Genomic DNA, 19,703 nt, shown 5'->3' on the forward strand with positions numbered 1-19,703 from the left:
GTAATTAGCTATCAATAATCTGAAGCTGTCCCAATATACCCGATAAGTCATTCTTATCGCCTTATATTGCGACGCCTGAATTGCAATTTCCATACAAACTTTATATCGCTGTTAAGCTATACGTCGTCCCATTGACAGACAGCGTGCACGGATAAGGTGAGTTACCGTCGATAAGTTTATTGGGACAGAAAAGTCAACGATAGTTACGATTTTTATCTCAAGTAAGAGATAGACTGTATATAAGCCCGTCTTACAAATTGTTTAGCCCTGTAAACAATTTGTAAACACGTGTCAGTTCAAACGTTTTCACCCGGGATATTTATCGGCGTGACTCCGGCACACTTTACTACACTAGCAAATGAACTGACGACAAATACTTCAGTTCATTTCGTTCAATAACTTTCCTACTTCCATTCTACGGCCATTAATTCGGCGGTTTGCGTCAACTTGCAAACATTTATCAGACTAGCCATAATAACTCACCGCCTATTATAACCACCGGAGATAGCTAAAGTTTTAATAAGATTGTTAATAATTGAGATACTTGCCTTGTCATCTTCGCCCTCACTATCACACTGTAAAAGAGAAAAACACAATATTATTAATAAATTCATATCATAGAGGTTAGGTCACATGCAATAAAATAAGAAAGCGTCATCATGCAATCAATTTTTAAATAATTCTTGAACAAACAAACAAAGGCTAATGATCCCGTCTTTAATAGATATATATTAAGATGTATAGAAATGTATTTATGGAATTATGGAACATTTTGCAATGTTTCAAAAGCAGATATGTTAATTGTATTATTGTCAAGTGAGAAAAAGATTTATGCGATCATACAACAGTCAGTCAATACCGCTTATAATTGAACAAAAAAGAAATTAATAGGACATCTGGATTCAAACCGGGGTCTTCTGCTTTCCGGATCACTCAATGTCCTATCTGAGCTATTATAGTCTTGTATATAGTGGAGAAATTTACCTTTGTATTCTAATGTTATTGTAGCTGTTTCTCATTAAAACTCAGATAAAACTACATTTTTTACCTAGCTAGATCGATTTATCGCCCCCGAAACTACCTATATACTAAATTTCATTAAAATCGTTGGAGACGTTTCTGTTATTAAGTTTATATATATACGAGAATTGCTCGTTTAAAGATATAAGATACAGAGTAACGATACACATGTTGTGAAACAAAACAAACATAATATCAATCATTGTATTAATATTGGACGAGTTGAAGGTAAGTAGAGAATCGGAGAGGCGACCATACAAGCAAATAGTCCATACAATATTTGCGAAATGAAATCCGACCGGGAAACAAGGGATCCGGCTGAGATATTACAATTGTAAGCAAAGACGGGGCATGAAGTATTCAGGACGGTCCCAGGTAATGTTATGTAGTGCGGCACAGCGCCTCGACAAATCTCGTGATTTAGCTGCGATACGCGCCGAATATCGAATGGCTTATACTTTGTGGATCCGTGATCAGACTAAATTTGCACACCGTAATCGAAAATTATAGCTTTCACCTCCGAATCACGTGTCTAATGGTGCTCTATAAATAATGACTGTATCATGTTTACAAATGAGTTCTGTGTTCAAGCGTCTGCTGTCTACGACACGCATAAATGATGAATTAGTTGAGTCTAACTCAAGTGAAGCATGTTAATGTTAATATTATAAATATATATAGAACGAAACATGAAGCGAAACAAATAATTCCGATTTATGTTAAGGTAAAAAGCGTACTCGAATTTCCAAAGGCATATTATGGACAGAGAAATTGTAAAGTAAACAAGGACAACACTGATTATACTCACGATATAGCCTTTTCCGGAACTACAGCGGCTACTGGCCTGCAGGCAGGAAAGAGAAAGCATACATATAATTGGAGCGGAGTGACAAGGGGAGGTGATGTCGATCTCGTCTCTCCCTCCAATTGACATCGAGTTATTTGTCGTCGATAGATACACGCGAGATAGCGCACAACCCCACTTTACTTTCTATTTTTCCTCTGTTAATCTCGAGCCATTGAATATTACATTGTAGTAGCACAATTGTGATCCGTGAGAAATCCTCAACACAGTAGGAGAGACGAGATGCAGCAACAAAACAGAAGATTAACTTACGAGCTCATCTAAGAGACTATATTCGCCTTGTACATCCACAACATCGAGTGAGTGTAAAACATGCACTTGTGATAATATGACGGGCCCTAAAGTATAATGTACACAATCGTTTATATCTAGTGTTGTACAAAGTGACGAGTGTAATACGTACGTCACTGAGCCGGTCTCGCGAGGAGTCGGGGTCCCGAGGAGCCACCGAGCTGCCCGTGAGCCGTTCCGACGCTCGGCCGCTATCGTCCGACGTCCCGGCGTCTTGGAGCAGCGTAAGACCCTGCACATTGCATAACCATTCATTTGTATTCCACAGGCACCTAACAAACAAACCTCACAGCTTAATGCGGAATATTATGATCCGAGTCCGAACACAGCGCGAGCGTACCGAAATACGAAATCAATTAATTACTTCACAATTGATGAAAAACCATATTATGCTTAATTTTAATATGAGGTACTTACTTTATGTCATTGATCCATGCGTTAGGCCCGGTATCCACTAAAGCGGAGAGGAGATGTAAGCTGTTCGAGCTCGAAATCAGTCAAGTGATGTCTACGAAATGATCACGTGCCGCGCCGATTCTATAGAAAAATGAGACATCTCCTCTCCTCTCTGCTTGATCCATTTCCACCAAGGCTCAGTGGTGAGGAGATGTAGAAATAACGAAATCTGATTGGTTATCAGATACATATCTCCTCTCCGCTTTGGTGGATACCGGGCCTTACAGTATAGTTTTATTTGAGCTATAGAACTGAGCGAAATTTATAAAAATACTGCAACTCTTTTGCTAATGTAATTCCATCTTCCCTTAACATATAAATAATTATCACAACAACGAATTACCAGCAACTTAAATGACTTGTCAACAAATTGAGAGTATCTGCATTATAATAACGTAAAGCAAAGAATAAAAAGCAAACAAAAGTACGCCAACAGCAGTTAAATCATTTTAGAGTATTCACGAATAAGAGGCGTTTTATTTTTCACAATTCCATTAGTCACGGGGAATGGGAAAAGCTTTTATGCGGCGTCGAGAAATTGAGCGGTAACTAGAATAATAATATAAGGAAACTTGATAAGGTGAGTGGAAAGGAAGTCAAATAAGATCTACCCTTGAACCGTCTTAAGATGATCCGTTGTTTTAATTAACGTATCTCTAGTTACGGATAGATTGCTATCACCGTTTAATAACAAGATCGGATATATCCATAGTTATGACGAATATAGTTATATTATTAGTTATAGTCCAATGCTGTCTGTCGATAGGTTATTGATATATAAGTAAGCGTAAAAGGATAGATTTGTCTACCTCTAATAAGTTAAACTAAGGATAAATAGGTTATTGAAAACAGCCGATAGTTATATTATTAGTTATAGTCCAATGCTACTGTCGATAGGTTATTGTAAAGTAAGTAAGTGTAAAAGGATAGATTTGCCTCTAGAAAGTTAGACTAAGGACAGATAGGCTATTGAAAACGGCAGTAAACGGACTACATAACGATGTCATCCGTTACTGTAACCGCGCAAACTTTAACACAGAAGTCTGATTTTATTATTACTTTTTTATTGAATACGAGGCCATACCGCGAGTAACATTAAACAATAAGTCACAGAATTATAAACTAAATATAAACTTTCGTTTAATTCGTTAAATATTTAATAAAATAATTAGTTCTAAAGCGACATACAATAGGATACGTACATAGATTAACTTTTAAATACATATTCTTACAGAACGAACCTTAAATGTTGATTTTTATATTTTTTTGAAAGTTCATTTAAAGTGTAAAAAGTTAAATATCTTTTAAGCGGTTTGCATTAAAATACACAAGCGACTCTACACAGCAACCATCGCGCGACGGAATGGGCAAAGATAATAAAAGGTCTAACTCGCTGTAAATGGATAACTCTCGGGCCGCCCTCGACCGCGCCCCGGCCACCCCGCGTTACCCTCACTCGCAACTTAGTCGGCAATTTGATTTTGTTTTCCTTCGCTTTTACTTTATCTGTCTGCTTTATTCAATAAGCGGCGCCTGTTTACTTCATCAATTTCTAAAGTTACACAACTTTTTAAATTCAATTTGCTACGATACTCGACCAAACGCATACTTCTATCACGGTCTTGTAAAAAAAGAAGGACTCCGCGCCGCGATATTAGCAAGTGAAGCACCTTTATGCTAGTGTGTGTGCGGTTACGGGGTATACCAGATACACAATTTTTTCTCCCTTAAATAATCATATATCCACAAATACTTTTATAGTATTATTTTTAGACTTCTTCACAACGCACGACGGCATTTTTAAAATATTTTATTGCGACGCAAACTGATCTGTCACAGACGATGGAAAAATCTCATAATGGCGGCCGATCGGCTTGTATTAGTGTAAGTGTATGCATGGGGCTATGTATTTACACGTTTACCGGCTTGTTTTGGACTTTGGTGCCTCACTGTTATGTAAGGTGACACGGAGTCCTTCTTATTTTACTTCTCTCTCTCTACTTTAAATAAATAAAACAAATCCATTAAATCAAATAAGTGTATACGATCGTTAGGTAAAATAAGAGTTGTGGAAAATTAAGTTCATGACAAATTAATACGACTCGCAGAATCGCCCCAAGCCATTCATTGTGAAAATTTGGCACAAAATTTTTCCAGCAATTTTCTGTCGCCTCCCGACCGTAGACATATCATCAAGATTATTATGAGGGGGAATAAAACAGATCTTCTATGTATATTTTTAGGACGAGCGGAGTGCATAATAAAAATGGAATACATTTAGATCGTTACTTTATACCAGTGGGAGGCTCCTTTGCACAGGATGCCGGCTAGTTTATCTATTTATGGTACGGCGCCTATTTCTGCCGTGAAGCAGTAATGTGTGAACATTGCTGTGTTTCTGTCTGAAGGGCGCCGTAACTAGTGAAATTACTGGGCAATTAAGACTTAACATATTATGTCTCAAGGTGACGAGCGCAATTGTAGTGCCACTCAGAATTTTTGAGTTTTTCAAGAATCCTGAGCGGCACTGCATTGTAATGGGAAGCTGAACGTCGTGCTCGTCTCGTCCCTTATTTTCATTAAAAAAAGAACTTTGATAATAAAATCCCGAAAGTTTCGCACGTAATCTAATAAAATGGGATCACAATTCAACCCTTTAAATACACATATACAAGTGAAACAAAGTCGCACGTATCAATGTAATCCGCGGCGGGTGAGTGAGTATTTAATCCGAGCCATCCCGTAGCGAGTGAGGCCTGAACGCCGGATGTTGAGCACATAATTGCTAATCGCTCATTACATCACACACAACCCACATCTGATTTACTATAACGTAGTGTTTGTTATTTTCATTTAAGGCGAAGGGTACGCAGAAAACACGCAAACAAGGTGTTTTTAGACAAGTTTTATGGTGAAAATATAGCATTTGGAGCTATAAACACTACTTAATCGTGTTAAACATACCCTTAAGTCTTATTTGTAGGTTGCCAATGCTTGCTGTTGGTTAAAGTTAACACTCCAGAGCCCTTTTGAACTCTCACCTATCTTTGCAGTTAAACAAGCTTTTAGACATGGCATGACGCATTTTTTAGTACTACTCTCAGAAAAGTTATTCTTACAGCTTGTAATTTTTTTGTGTTGTGGGTACATTTATTCGCATTAACATGAATAACGAGGATTGTAAGCACATAAACTGTTTGCATCTGTTAAAATATTACGTTTTACACGCAAGAATTTTTAAAATATTGGCTTTGTTACATAGATGGCGGGCCGGCAGCCGTGAACTCATATCGCTCAAGGTTGCTGGTACTTAGTGTCGCCTAAAAACCACAACCTGAGAGTTGAACAAGACATATACAAAATTTATCAACGATACATCACTCGAACGGAACGCGAGAGATCGCAGTTTCGTGTCCCTCATCGTTCATAAATAATGTAGTGTTTATAATTAATGTAATTTGTGTAATAAGGTAGTGTGCTAATTTATTTTAGTTATTATTAATAAAAATTAGTAGTAGATATTGGTGTTTGTGACGTAAAAAAAAATGTATTTTAAAATGTTACCGGGCTAGAGAGACAGTATAAGTGAACACCTAAATAATAACCATAGCAGTCAGAAAGTTATATATTGTACAATGTATTCTAAAATTACATTTACAATAATAATATGCATAAATCTCGTGTGGCATTTCTATATTATAGTAAAATAAACAAACAGATGCATATATTTAATTTTAATAGAAACTCCCATGAATTGTTGTAAAATTGTATTGATCGCCTGGATACTTCCACTAAATTGTGATGATACTGAGTCGCTCTTACGACACATACGCCAAAACTTACACACACACACACACACACACACACACGTTTTATCATCTATATATTTATACTAGCTGACCCGACAGACGTTGTTCTGTATATAATAAATAAAATAATGTTTTTATATGAATTTGTCAATGATATATCATAACATCAAAAATTACTTCGTAAAATATGCACCCTGCTGTCGTATTGAAATTGTTTCACAGCAGAACTGTCAAACTTTGCGTCAATAAATTCTCTCATAGAAATGATGTATGGACACATCAAAGGAAAAACAAATTTGTATTCAATGCCAAAATTAGCCAAATCGGTCCAGCCGTTCTCGAGTTTTAGCGAGACTAACGAACAGCAATTGATTTATATATATATATATATATAAGAGATTTCCACGTATATAGTCAGTCACTCATCACGATATCTCTGGAACCATTAGAGCTAAAGACTTGAAATTTGGTAGGAATATTCTTTTCACCGAGTAAAGGTCAGCTAAGAACGGATTTTCCAAAATTCCATCCGCAAGAGTTTTTTTTTTTATTATAAACAGAACAACGTCTGTCGGGTCAGCTAGTATTTCATAAAGTTCTCAAAGTATGTTATTTTAAGGCTAAGAAAGAGCGGGATCCTAATGGCACAAGCATTCTCTATATGCTTAAAAGGAGAATATGTTAAAATCAATAAAGAATTTTATTTTATATTACACCTAGCGCTACACAATATCCGAGACGCAATTGAAACTCAATCACGCCGCTACATTCCTAAAACGTGCAAGCTATATTATAAATGCATTCCAGCTTCATTCCAGTCGGTTTGGCGTGTTGTCGGGTCGCTAGACCGACGACACGACCGCTAATTGAAACAACGACTGCGGCCGAGCATTACTTATTCATGAGAAGCGTATATGGCGGCGGAACGTGACCGATACGATAAATCATTCACTTACCAGTTAAAGCGATAGACATATCTAAATACTACGGTGAAATTTCTAATTGGGATCACGATTACTTTAAAACTTGTCTATGAGACTAGAAAATAATAAGTATCTACTACACATTAACAAATTATCAAAATTTTTTTTTTTCATCAAACCCATACCGTGTGGAGTATCTATCGATAGGTCTTCAAAAATGATATTGAGGGTTGTGATATAATTTTTTTTTCTAAACTTAATAGTTTGTGCTTCTAAGTGGTAAAATGTGTCCGTCCGTCCCACCGTATCTTCTAAAATATGAGAATGATAAAACTAAAAAAATGTATATGGTTTGAACGAGAAATAGTAAGTACTTTTTTAAATACGTCATAAATCTTAAACTGCAATTTAACTTTCACTCAAATATAAAGTTACAACGAACTACAAGAACTTTTATACTATAATGTTACTTGCTCTTACCACATACCACAAACTAATACTATTTACCTACCAAATGTTTATAATCTATACTAATATTATAAAGCTGCAGTGTTTGTTTGTTTGTTTGAACGCGCTAATCTCTGGTACTACTGGTCCGATTTGAATGATTCTTTCAGTGTTGGGTAGTCCATTTATCGAGGAAGGCTATGTATATTTTTTTCAAAATTAGGTATCCGTAATAAAATTGCTATTTTGTAACACAAGGTGTAAAATCGAAAACCTATTTTTGCGTGCGCTGCAAAAACTATTGACAATAGAACAAAATGATGTACAGGCTATAATATAGGCAATATTTTACTACTTATAAAACTATCGCGTGAATTATACTTTATATGGCAAAACAACGTTTGCCGGGTCAGCTAGTATTTAATATAATACACATCAAATCTTTTAAACACTACTTATCGTAAAAATCCACAATGTGTACAGATAAGTATTACAATTATCTGTAAGTAAGTAAGAATATTATAATAAAGTTATTGAAACACTTTTTCATATACGATAGTTTAGGCTGCCGTTGTAAAATATTTAAGACTAGCTGTCCCGACAGACGTTGTTCTGTATATAAGAAATAAAATAATGTTTTTATATGTATTTGTCAATAATATATCATAACATCAAAAATTACTTTGTAAAATATGCACCCTGCTGTCGTAATGAAATTGTTTCACAGCAGAACTGTCAAACCGAGCGTCAATAAATTCTCTCATAGAAATTATGTATGGACACATCAAAGGAAAAACAAATTTGTTTTTATTTAATTTAGCAGCATTTTCCTATTTATTCACCTTTTAAACCTTCTCTGGACTTCCACAAATAATTCAAAACCAAAATTAGCCAAATCGGTCCAGCCGTTCTCGAGTTTTAGCGAGACTAACGAACAGCAATTCATTTTTATATATATAGATAGACGATTGTTTATTGTACAATAAGAGTTTTGTTTGTTTGTTACTAATAAATACTAAGCCAATTAAAGAAAGAAAGAAAAGTTTGGTAAATCCAAATGTGCATGCCTAAAGCGCTCAAATTATACATATTTTTTTTAAATTAGTTTAAATACAGACCAATTTTCACTAATACTTACATAACCATATTACTTCTAATTTTCTGATAATTTTATTTCTAAAACGTCAACAAGACAAAATAAAATAAATAATTTAAATGATGATTCAACCAATGAGTTTGATAAATAAAACAAAAAAAAAATGAGAAACTTTTTTTACAGTTTATGATGCAATAAATAAAAAAAAGAAACTATCTATTGTACCCACTAGGTTAAAGCTGGAGTTAAAGTATATTAATAGTTTAAGCATGTTTTTTTTTGTAATTTCATGCTTCAAAAAGTTAAGAACTTCTATTAAACCCAAAAAAAAAAACACTCCTGTACGTGAAAGGTGTCTCAGAGAAGGTATATATCACGCATCAGTCACGTTATAATGACAGAAAGTTGAGGACCCTCGTAGTGTGGCCACGCTCGGCGCGGTCTCGTAAAGTGATGCAATGCATAATTTATTTATGTCTCGGCACGTTACTCCCTCGTTGTGCTGCCAGTACCCAAGTCCCGTTCTAATTACTCCGCTCCGACTCAGACGGAAGCTATCCTATATCATATTTAATTGAAACAGGCTCCTCAATTTATTTATGGCTTGGGATGTTTTAATGCTAATTTCTGCCGTGATTTGTTTCACAACTAACATTTATTGCGGTCTCATGTTAATTCTAGCATCAGAGATTAAATTATTATACTATTATCTATCCTATAATGTCCCAATACATTTTATACCATAAAATATTTCAAAATAAGTAACGTTTTATTGTACTACCGACAAAATTGAGTCGTGACCCACCTTAATGTCATTTTCCGACAGGCATAATCATAGACCAAGTATAGAAACTAGACAGCGGTTTGGCGTGTCCAATATAAGACAGATAATATCCTCTATATATAGGTACAATAGGTACATAATATAACACAAGTGTTCTTTCAATATCACTTTTAAATCGTAAAACACAACATCGCACCATATTTCCTTCGATTCTACTTAAAATTGTCACTGATGTTGAATAAAAAGTGGATATTTCACACGTTTCACAAGTTTTCTGTGCAGCGCTGTCAAGTTTGTTTAGCACACCGGGTGTGCTGACCTTGAAAAAACCGGCACGCATGGCGAAACAAAAAATCTAATCACTCTCTCATTTCTTTACTTAGACTCGCATAAGTTTTTCATTTTCTCGAGTGAGTGAGACGGAAACTATCAATTAGTCTAGTTAGTATACTTGGTCTATGGTCATAATAAACAAGTAGGACGAAATTAGCTTGAACATATTATATCAATTCCTTAGTATTTTTTTTACAACAGGTGTGTCAAGAAATGCGTTGCCGGCTTTTAAGGTGGGAGTATGCTTTTTTCTTGAAGGTCCCTAATTCGTATCTGTTCGGGAAGACCGCTGCCGGTAGTTGATTCCACAAAGTGGCTGTGCGAGGCAAGAAGTTACGAACAAAACGCGCGGTTGTGGAATGCCAGACGTCTACGTGATGCGGATGGTACTTTGCACGTAATGTCCGGTGGTGGAATTCGGCCGCTGGAATCAACCCGAACAGCTCCTCTGAGCACTCCCCGTGATAAATGCGGTAGAAGATGCAGAGAGAACCCACATCTCTACGCAATGCTAGAGAATCAAGCCGATCGGAGATGACTTGATCGTCGATGATTCGAGCCGCTCTTCGTTGTATGCGATCAAATGGAAGAAGCTGGTACTGGGGAGCACCCGCCCAGAGGTGAGAACAGTACTCCATGTGAGGCCGAATTTGCGCATAATAAAGTTGCAGGCGGTGGCTTTTAGTGAAGTACTGTCTCGCCTTACTGAGTACACCAAGCTTTTTAGAGGCCAGTTTGTCGCTCGATATATCGACGTCAAGTATGCCAATACAGGCTGTGGCAGTTAGAGGAGTGATCTCGAAAGTAGTACTTAACTGTTATAATTTTATAAGACACTGACAGTCCACCAAATGCCATTAAATATTTTGCGTGCAGCAAAAGGGTCATGAACCAATTTTGTCGACGGTACCTATTGGTAGTCAATGGAATCAATAATGGCAGTCAAATGCAGGACGCTAGGTGGTGCCCGCAGAGAGGTGAGTCAAAAAAATGAAAGTCAGTACTTCAAGACACAGAAAACTACAAGACAGTTCTTGCTTTACTGATTACACCAAGCTTTTTAGAGGACAACGCAAAATTCCACCCGCATCATGCGAGCTATTATCATTCATCAAGCGCGTGTTTTGCGGAAAAATTATTCCCTCTCACAGCCACTTTGTGGAATCTATTACCGGCTGCTGTTTTCTCGAATCGATACGACTCGGGGACCCTCAATCATACTCCCACTTTGAAGGTCGGCAACGCATCTCTTCTCTTTGGGGGTTGCGTATAACTCACTATATAAAAACACTAGCACTCAATTAACTGCAGTAGATTTGCTATATTTGTACTAAGTTTTTTTTATTGTAAGCCATTACAGTATTTTACTTCCTTTCATGGAGTGCGTAAAAACTGTACCATTTGCAACCAATTGTAACCATCTAGACCTTAGGTTCTCAACGTGAGCGATAACGCCACCTTTGAGACTTTCAGGGGGGCTATAATATAATATCTTACGTTTAAATATAATCGTGGCAATAGCTGTTTTAAATTCGCGACAGATGGCAAGTAAAATTAAGATGGGGGGCTCTAGAAAAAAACATATTCTCAAAGTGGGCGGTGAGCAAAATAAGGTTGAGAAACTATGACAATAAAGCTACAAGTCAGAAAAATGCATGCACATGTCACTGAATATATTTGAATAACATTGAGTAGGTACAACTACAAGTGAGGTCTGTGTGTGTGTGTGTTTGAATAGTGAACGTTGTGATCGGGATGACAGGTCACATCAGACAGGACCAATTGTCCGCAGCGCTGACGTGTAACAGGCAGACCACATGAGCCTCGCGACAGATTAATATTACAGCGAGCCAAGCCGCGCTAATGGAAGTGCGATTGAATTAGCATTTCCAGTGCACAGTGCCGATTGCGATCGCTAATACTGTATTTTATCGCAACGCTAATATGACGCTGATTTATATTATTGCCTATTCATAAACGAGACGGAATAATTGAATGCGCATTAAAGCTAGACAACATAATGCTATTAATTCCACATAATCTGCTTGTAAATGCGTCATCATTTTATTTATATGGAAATCATAGAGGATTATTATTCCTTCAGTAGGTAATCAATGAGAATCAAGTCAACATAATATTAATTTTTGACATATTGTTACTTTTTTATATTCGTTCTTGTACCTACTGTAGCATTCACATCCTTGTAAGTGCTGTATATATATTTTTATCGTATACCATATCAACCTTAGGTAAGGATATCTTATTAATAACTTCATGCATCAAAAATTACTCTTAAGGTGCCTAAGTTTCGAAATTTAAAATAAGAAAGAAAAAAAAAACAAATGAAAAGAAAGCTCCGGATTGCTGATTTGGCTATTGTTCTTGTTACAATTTTACAGCGCAAAGTTTATTGATTTAATTTTGTTTTATTTGTTTATGTTAAAGCCAATCTACATCTAACAAGAGGAAAACACGTTTATGGCTGTGGGCATGTTGGAAGACGGCCACGGCAACGGGCAGTTGGTGAGGCTTTACGAAACAGCCAAAAGGTACCTACTTAATACGTGTTGAAATAACCTTAGATAAAGTTGATCTTTGTATTTTATTACAGACGAGCCGCGTTTTATGCGGATAAGGATTAAGACGCGAATTATTATGATTTAATTTTACTATTACTCTTTGCCGAAATTTTTATTTTAAGCAGACGATTAAACTGACAGGGTCCAAAATGACCGTAACCATACATCGGGTTAAATATATAAAAAGATTTAATTCTCATTTGCCCAGTAATTTCACTAGCTACGGCGCCCTTCACACCGAAACACAGTAATGTTTACACATTACTGCTTCACGGCAGAAATAGGCACCGTTGTGGTACCCATAATCTAGCCGGCATCCTGCGCAAAGGATATTATTAACTGTAAACAAGCAAACGAATCCATTACGATATGAATTCTGTACATATATTTTGATATGACTAGACATACAAAATTGTGTAGAACAAGTTCAATCAATCATCGTTCGCCGCCAGTCTAGACTCTAGACCGAATTCAGCAAGTCGATTAAACAGCGCTTTACCGCGGTTTCGCAAGTTGTCACCATAAATGAGGCAACGTCTCTAGCCAACGTTTTAATGGTGTAATAAGTTCCGTCGACTGTACCTACATCCAGTAATTACGTAACGGCCACGCTCGGATTAGCTGAGCCGGCCGCTTCATTCCACCCACTTGACGTTAACTACGGAATAAGTTGTGATTTTCATTTTTATCCAGCACTCTCGTGGAATTAATTAACCTTATTCCGACATTCGCGGATGTAAGTGGTAAATAAAATTCATTTAATTAACAGCTCCCACTTTGTATATTTAAACATTATGTTTCTTTACATCAATCTCGGTAGATTATGAAACATTATTTAACGGCCGTTTTCAATAACCTATCTATCCTTAATTTAACTTACTAGAGGTAGTCAACTCTATCTTATTACGCTTACTTACATTTTAATAACCTATCGACATAAAGCATTGTACTATAACTAATATTATAACTATAGTTGAGATAACTGTGGATAGATAAGATCTTGTCAATAAACGGTGATAGCAATGTATCCGTATCTAGAGATACGTTTTTGAAAACGACCGATAGTTCAATGCAATCTATCGATAGGTTATTGGAATGTAATTAAGTTAAACTAAGGATAGATAGGTTATTGAAAACGGCCATAAAAGTAAAAACTATATAGTCGCCGTAGTTATCTAAGTTTTAAAACTATCAAATGTATGGTTGAACCACCAAATACACGTAAGCGCTGTTTTGCGCTTGCTGATATTATGATAAAAAATCCAGGCTAAACTTATTTCTGTAAGTCTAACGCAGTGGCGGATTTACAGATTTGCCGCCTGTAGGCTATTAAATTTTTGCCGCCTCTAAATTTTGATATCAATTTTCTATCAATAAAATTACAACCTTTTGATTTGTGCTCCATCATCCTCGTTACATAAACTTTTCCCGTTTGGTTAGTATCCTTGATTATTTTTACACCAAAGAATTATCAAAAAATATTATTTTATGCAAAGATTCGCCCGACTATCGTTAATTTGCTCCTAAGAATTGAAGAGTTCCGATACTTTGTCATGGATTCCGTAATCAGAACTTAACCAAACTCACTATACTACACTTGAAGTATATCCTTTCCAATAAAAAAAGAATCATCCAAATCGGTTGGCGCGATATTGAGTTATTCGTAAATTTATTATCCACATACATATAGCAAATTTAAGACTTATATGGTTTTCTCATGGATGCCATTGTAAGATTAGACCAAATTACAATGGGACCACACGAGAAGCACCAGCTTTCAAATAAAAAAAGAATCATCAAAATCGGTACACCCAGTCGAAAAGATTGAGGTAACAAACATAAATAACACCGACGAATTGAGAACCTCCTCCGTTTTTGAAGTCAGTTAAAAAATATGAACTAAATTTGCCGCCCCTTAAAATTTGCCGCCCTAGGCTCCAGCCTACTCAGCCTGCTGGTAAATCCGCCACTGGTCTAACGTCGTGGCCGAATTTTGACCAGATTTGTACATTTCAACATCGTAAACGACGAGTGTAAATAAAAACGTTCGTAGAGGGCGGTATATGGACAGTCGCCAGCTCTCCGGGCGGCATGTGACAGCACAATAAGGACGAACCGCTGTCGAAAGCAATCAACTCGTGTTCACTTCACCGCAACCAATTTTGTGCGGAAGTACAATTCAATTTGTTCTTTACTAGTAGTTGCCCGTTACATTCGCAACTAAAGGTTTTATCTCAATAAAATGTTTAATATGAGAATAATCATGAGAGTTGTCATACTGAAATATGCAGGGCAAGCCTGTCAGCCATTAAGGCGACACTAAATGCCAGCGACCTTGAGCGATATGAGTTCACGGCTGCCGGACCGCCGTCTATGTAACAAGACCAATATTTTCAAAATTCTTGCGTGGAAAACAGTTTATATGCTTACGATTCTCGTTATTTACAACTAAGCTGAATAAATGAACCTACACAAAAAAGGAAAAAGCTATAAGAATAACTTTTCTGAGAGAAGTACCAAAGAAGTGCGTCACGCCATGCCAAAAAACTTGTTTAACTTCAAAGAAAAGTGGTAGTTCAAAAAGGCTCGGCAGTGTTAACTATAACCAACAGCAAGCATTAGCAACCTACAAATAAGAATAAGGATATGTGTAACAGGATAAAATAGTGTTCATAGCTCGAAATGCTATACTTTCACCACAAAACTTGTCTAAAAACACCATGTTTGCGGTTTTTTTTGCTTACTCTTCGTCTTAAGTTTGCATAGTGACATCCCATTCTGCAAGGACGCACGCCAAGAAAGGGAACATATTAGTAGGATATGAGTGCACGACCGAAGCCGTTGCTAATGTTTACTTCACTCTTTACGATCCGTTAATCGACGGCATAAAATACGATTAGTATTTCAGCTGTAACATTAATTGTTATAAACAAAAGCGGTCGTAAAACCAATAATTAAAGTCAGAAGTTCTGGGCTGGTACGTGTTTAAAACTGTACCGCGTTGTCTCGAAGACGGCACCACCGCACAACTTAAGGCGCGGTCATACCTCAATATCAACAAAAATTGGTTTCTTAGGGAGTCGATTACAACATAACGCAATGAAAATATTCCGACGCAAAAAATACAGTGCACAAAGAAGGATTTAAAGATAATTTTTAACCGAATAGAACATTAATATATAATTTGAAATATCCAATAAAAAATTTGGAAGTTGCTTCACAAAAATAAACTTTGGAGTCAAAATCTCCGAATTTTAAGCGTATTGTTATCTTTTTTTAAAGAATTGAATAGAATTAGTACTTTTCTAAAACTTAAACCGAACAATTTTTCAATTTATTATGTAAATTTTGAATAAACAAAAGAAAACCAGTAAAATAAATGCCCATTTGCTTAGCTTAGCCACATGACCAACACAAATAATGTAGGGTTGGTTGTAGCGTTTACAATCCTAGTCAGTCCGCGCCTTAATGATTACACTGCACGCATGCCAGGGAAAATTTCCATTCACTTCGATGCTAAATTGAATTTGCTAAGAGCAATTAGTTGACACCGCAGCTGCTCGTCATACAGGCAACCGGCCGCGTAGCTCGTGCCAATCTGGTTTATTTGATCGCATAATTCACCAGTTATAATACTTATTCACGACAGCTCATACAGCACTTATTACATTTAAACGATGTTAGAGCACATTTTATGGCGTGTTTACACGATAAATCTTACAACTCGCAAGTTAAACGGCTTCGGGAAAGAGTCGACGAAATATATTATTCTTTTCTTGAAAGAGCAACATTTTCCGCTTCATTCGAGCAAAGTACAGGCGGCGGGAGGCAAATTGGATGGGATTGCGACATATCTTGACTGGCGGCGAACCGTCGTAATACGGGGTTGAACTGGCATTCCGTCGAGTGTTCCTTTGGCAGCGAGAAACGTGAACCTATTTTACTTTATAAGCATAATAATATTTATGAGACAACTAAATCGTGTTCGCGTATATTGATAAAATATGACTCTTGAATTCATTTACACGGATAGTTACAAATATAGTATAAAAATGATTTGAGTTTTCTTTAGTGTTAATTCCGCCAATATTTGTCTCTAAACAATTCGACACGTGTTTCGCCTCTACACGAGGCATCCTCAGAACGTGTTGTCTCGCCAACTACCTAACCACACTAAAGAAAACTCAAATCATTTGTATCATTATGGATTTCCGCAAAGTAACGCCTACTTCAATAAATTCTACAAATACAGTAGGTAGTTTTTAATGCTTAATAAGGCTTGCTTTACTACACACGTATACCAAAGCTGAAGAACGTATTAATAAATTTAGACAGTAAAAACATCTGCTGAGCACTGTAAATATTATCGGTCAATTTATAAGGGGCGTAGTATAATAGGTTCCACAATGCGGGGTGCAGACGTAGGGTAGGTATATAATACCGAGCGACGTCGGCGGGCGGGTAGTCCAACATTTTATTTTAATACCGCGTCGAGTGCACGCTCACGACTATCCCCATTTCGGCATCGCGATCGTTGCAATATCCAACGCATTGTGATTCACTACTGGCTTCCGTGTTGTGTCTCTCACAACAATCAACTGTTCCCACAAAAGCAATCCCCATTTTAATACGGCCGTTCGTGGCATTCATACAATATCTGCTATCAGTATTGATCAAAATTATTTAAAATAATATGTACATTATTCAACTTTTAAATATTGTTTGATGATGATATGGACTTTGTGCGAGCGAAATTATTATTTTTTAGAATAAGTTTTATTTTTATTATACTATTGTATATACTTATTAAGGAGTGTCATTTAACTAGTCATGTTTATATCGGAAGTTATTTAAGATAAATAATCTTATACACACTGTAATTCTAAAGAGATCATAACATTTTAAGATGCGTTATTTAAATTATATAGAACACAAATTAATTACGATTTGAGGCTTGTTATTAAGGACGTACCTACGTGGACACTCATATCAGGGACCCAAACACTCTAGTACAATTTAAGAAACACAGTGAAGATGATACACAATTACATAATTTATTGATAATAAAACCGAAGGCCAGTACATACCACAAATATTAATTATCTTAGGCATTGTTTAACATACAATTAGTATTGATATACAAAAAGACAATGTTTGCCGAGTATTCCATTGCGCTTAATGGTTCGGTAAACTAACAAAACAAACACCTCGGGAAGGTGAGCTTCACGCACGATGCGTACTGTCTTGTACTGCCGCTCGTACAAACAAACACACGTCCCGATTACAAGTGGCTAACAGTTTTTTTTAATGAAAATAAGGGACGAGACGAACAGGACGTTCAGCTGATGGTAATGGTTACGCCATGCCTATTACAATTCAGTGCCGCTCAGGATTCTTGCAAAACCCGAAAATTCTAAGCGGCACTACCAATGCGCTCGTCACCTTGAAACATAAGATGTTAAGTCTCATTTGCCCAGTAGGTAATTTCACTAGCTACGGCGCCCTATAGACCTAAACACAATAATGTTTACCCATTACTGCTTACAGAAATAGGCGCCGTTGCGGTACCCATAATCTAGCCGACATCCTGTGCAAAGGAGCCTCGCACTTGTGAAACACTTAGGATGGGTTGCATCATATTAGCTGATATAGTGACGGTTTAAGTCAAATTTATCGTTAACAGTAACGTTGATTTTAACATAGACAGGGTAATGTATTGCACCATCGTATTCCTTGGAAAAGTTACATAAAGTTAAACTTGAAAAGTGAAATATCAATATAATATCGAATATTTATTTGAAACTTTTGACAGGCCGCTATTTAGCTACTTAATATTAACAATGGCTTTAACCGGCGAAGATTGGACGGTTACGGTGAATAGTTAATGTTATAACGTCATCTAAAAATTATCAAATGTTGCAACTAATTTTTTTGCTTAACCGGTACTTTAACATGTTTATTGTTAACATAAATGCGAAGGTGACTGTGCCGGTAGGTCACTTGTAATATTTTATAATATGTTAAACACTCCACCGATATTGATGAAATTTTGTAAGTAAATTATTTGACATATGAACACACTTTATACAGATGTTTATTGATAAGGAAGAGCGAAATTACAGAAATGTACACGGACGAAAATGACCGTTTTATTTTAAAATAAAAATAAATTTATCGGAATTCACGAGCTTCAGTCAAGTTGAAATAAAAATAGCTATAAAATATAAGTTATATCACATCCAAAGCACATTACAATAATTAAATATTTCCAGTGCTCTGATGTTTACACAACTGCATACTGTGTACTCGTATAAACCGCGACCGGCGCGTGTTTGCTGAAGTCGGTATTCATCACGTACTGCTTGATGATTTTGAGTGTTTGATGAATTATTATGATATCAATTTGGTTTATAATAATAATAATAATGACACACATTTACATAAATTATCTTGCCCCATAGTAGGCATAGCCCGTACTATGTGTACAAGACAACGATATATTCAATACAATATACTTACTTAAACATATATAAATACATATAAACATCCACGACTCGGAAACAAACATCCATATTCATCATATGAATTATTGCACCTACCGGGATTCGAACCCGGGGAGGAACTTAGTAGTCAGGGTCACTAACCATTTGGTCGTCAATAATATTATAAACTAGCTGACCCGGCAAACGTTGTTTTGCCATATAAATTATCATTAGAGTTAGACCGTTTCTTGGACATTGCAACATAACTTTATTTTTCTACCGTTAAAATAGGTCCAGCCATTTCAGAGATTAGCCGGAACAAACAGACAGACAGACAAAAATTTTAAGAAATGTTATTTTGGTGTATGTACCATATATATATATATATTCATATACATGTAGTAAAAAACGGCTATTTCAATATTACAAACAGACACTACAATTTTATCTATATGTATGAAGCAGATTGACTGACTGAATTGTATGTATCGCAATACTAATGCTCATAATATAAATATGAATATAAAAATTACACCTAAAAAATTGGGATTTTAGGACTATTGAAAAATTATAGATGCGAGAGCATATCACTGGCCTAGTATCACAACGGGCTCTATA

At 36.2% G+C, this 19,703-nt stretch overlaps 1 protein-coding gene across 1 annotated transcript in view; it reads right to left on the reverse strand.

The window, feature by feature from the left end:
• LOC126977359 (fibrosin-1-like protein) overlaps nucleotides 1-19,703 on the reverse strand; it is an 87,000-nt gene that overhangs the window by 38,842 nt on the left and 28,455 nt on the right. Inside the window, exons 3-4 of the mRNA XM_050826125.1 lie at nucleotides 2,289-2,408; nucleotides 549-575 (exon numbers count right to left, since the gene is read on the reverse strand). Coding sequence (XP_050682082.1) covers nucleotides 549-575; nucleotides 2,289-2,408 — 147 coding nt within the window. The remainder of the gene's footprint in view (nucleotides 1-548; nucleotides 576-2,288; nucleotides 2,409-19,703) is intronic.

Source organism: Leptidea sinapis, chromosome 45 (genome assembly GCF_905404315.1).
Source record: "Leptidea sinapis chromosome 45, ilLepSina1.1, whole genome shotgun sequence".
NCBI classification, from domain to species: Eukaryota; Metazoa; Arthropoda; class Insecta; order Lepidoptera; family Pieridae; genus Leptidea; species Leptidea sinapis.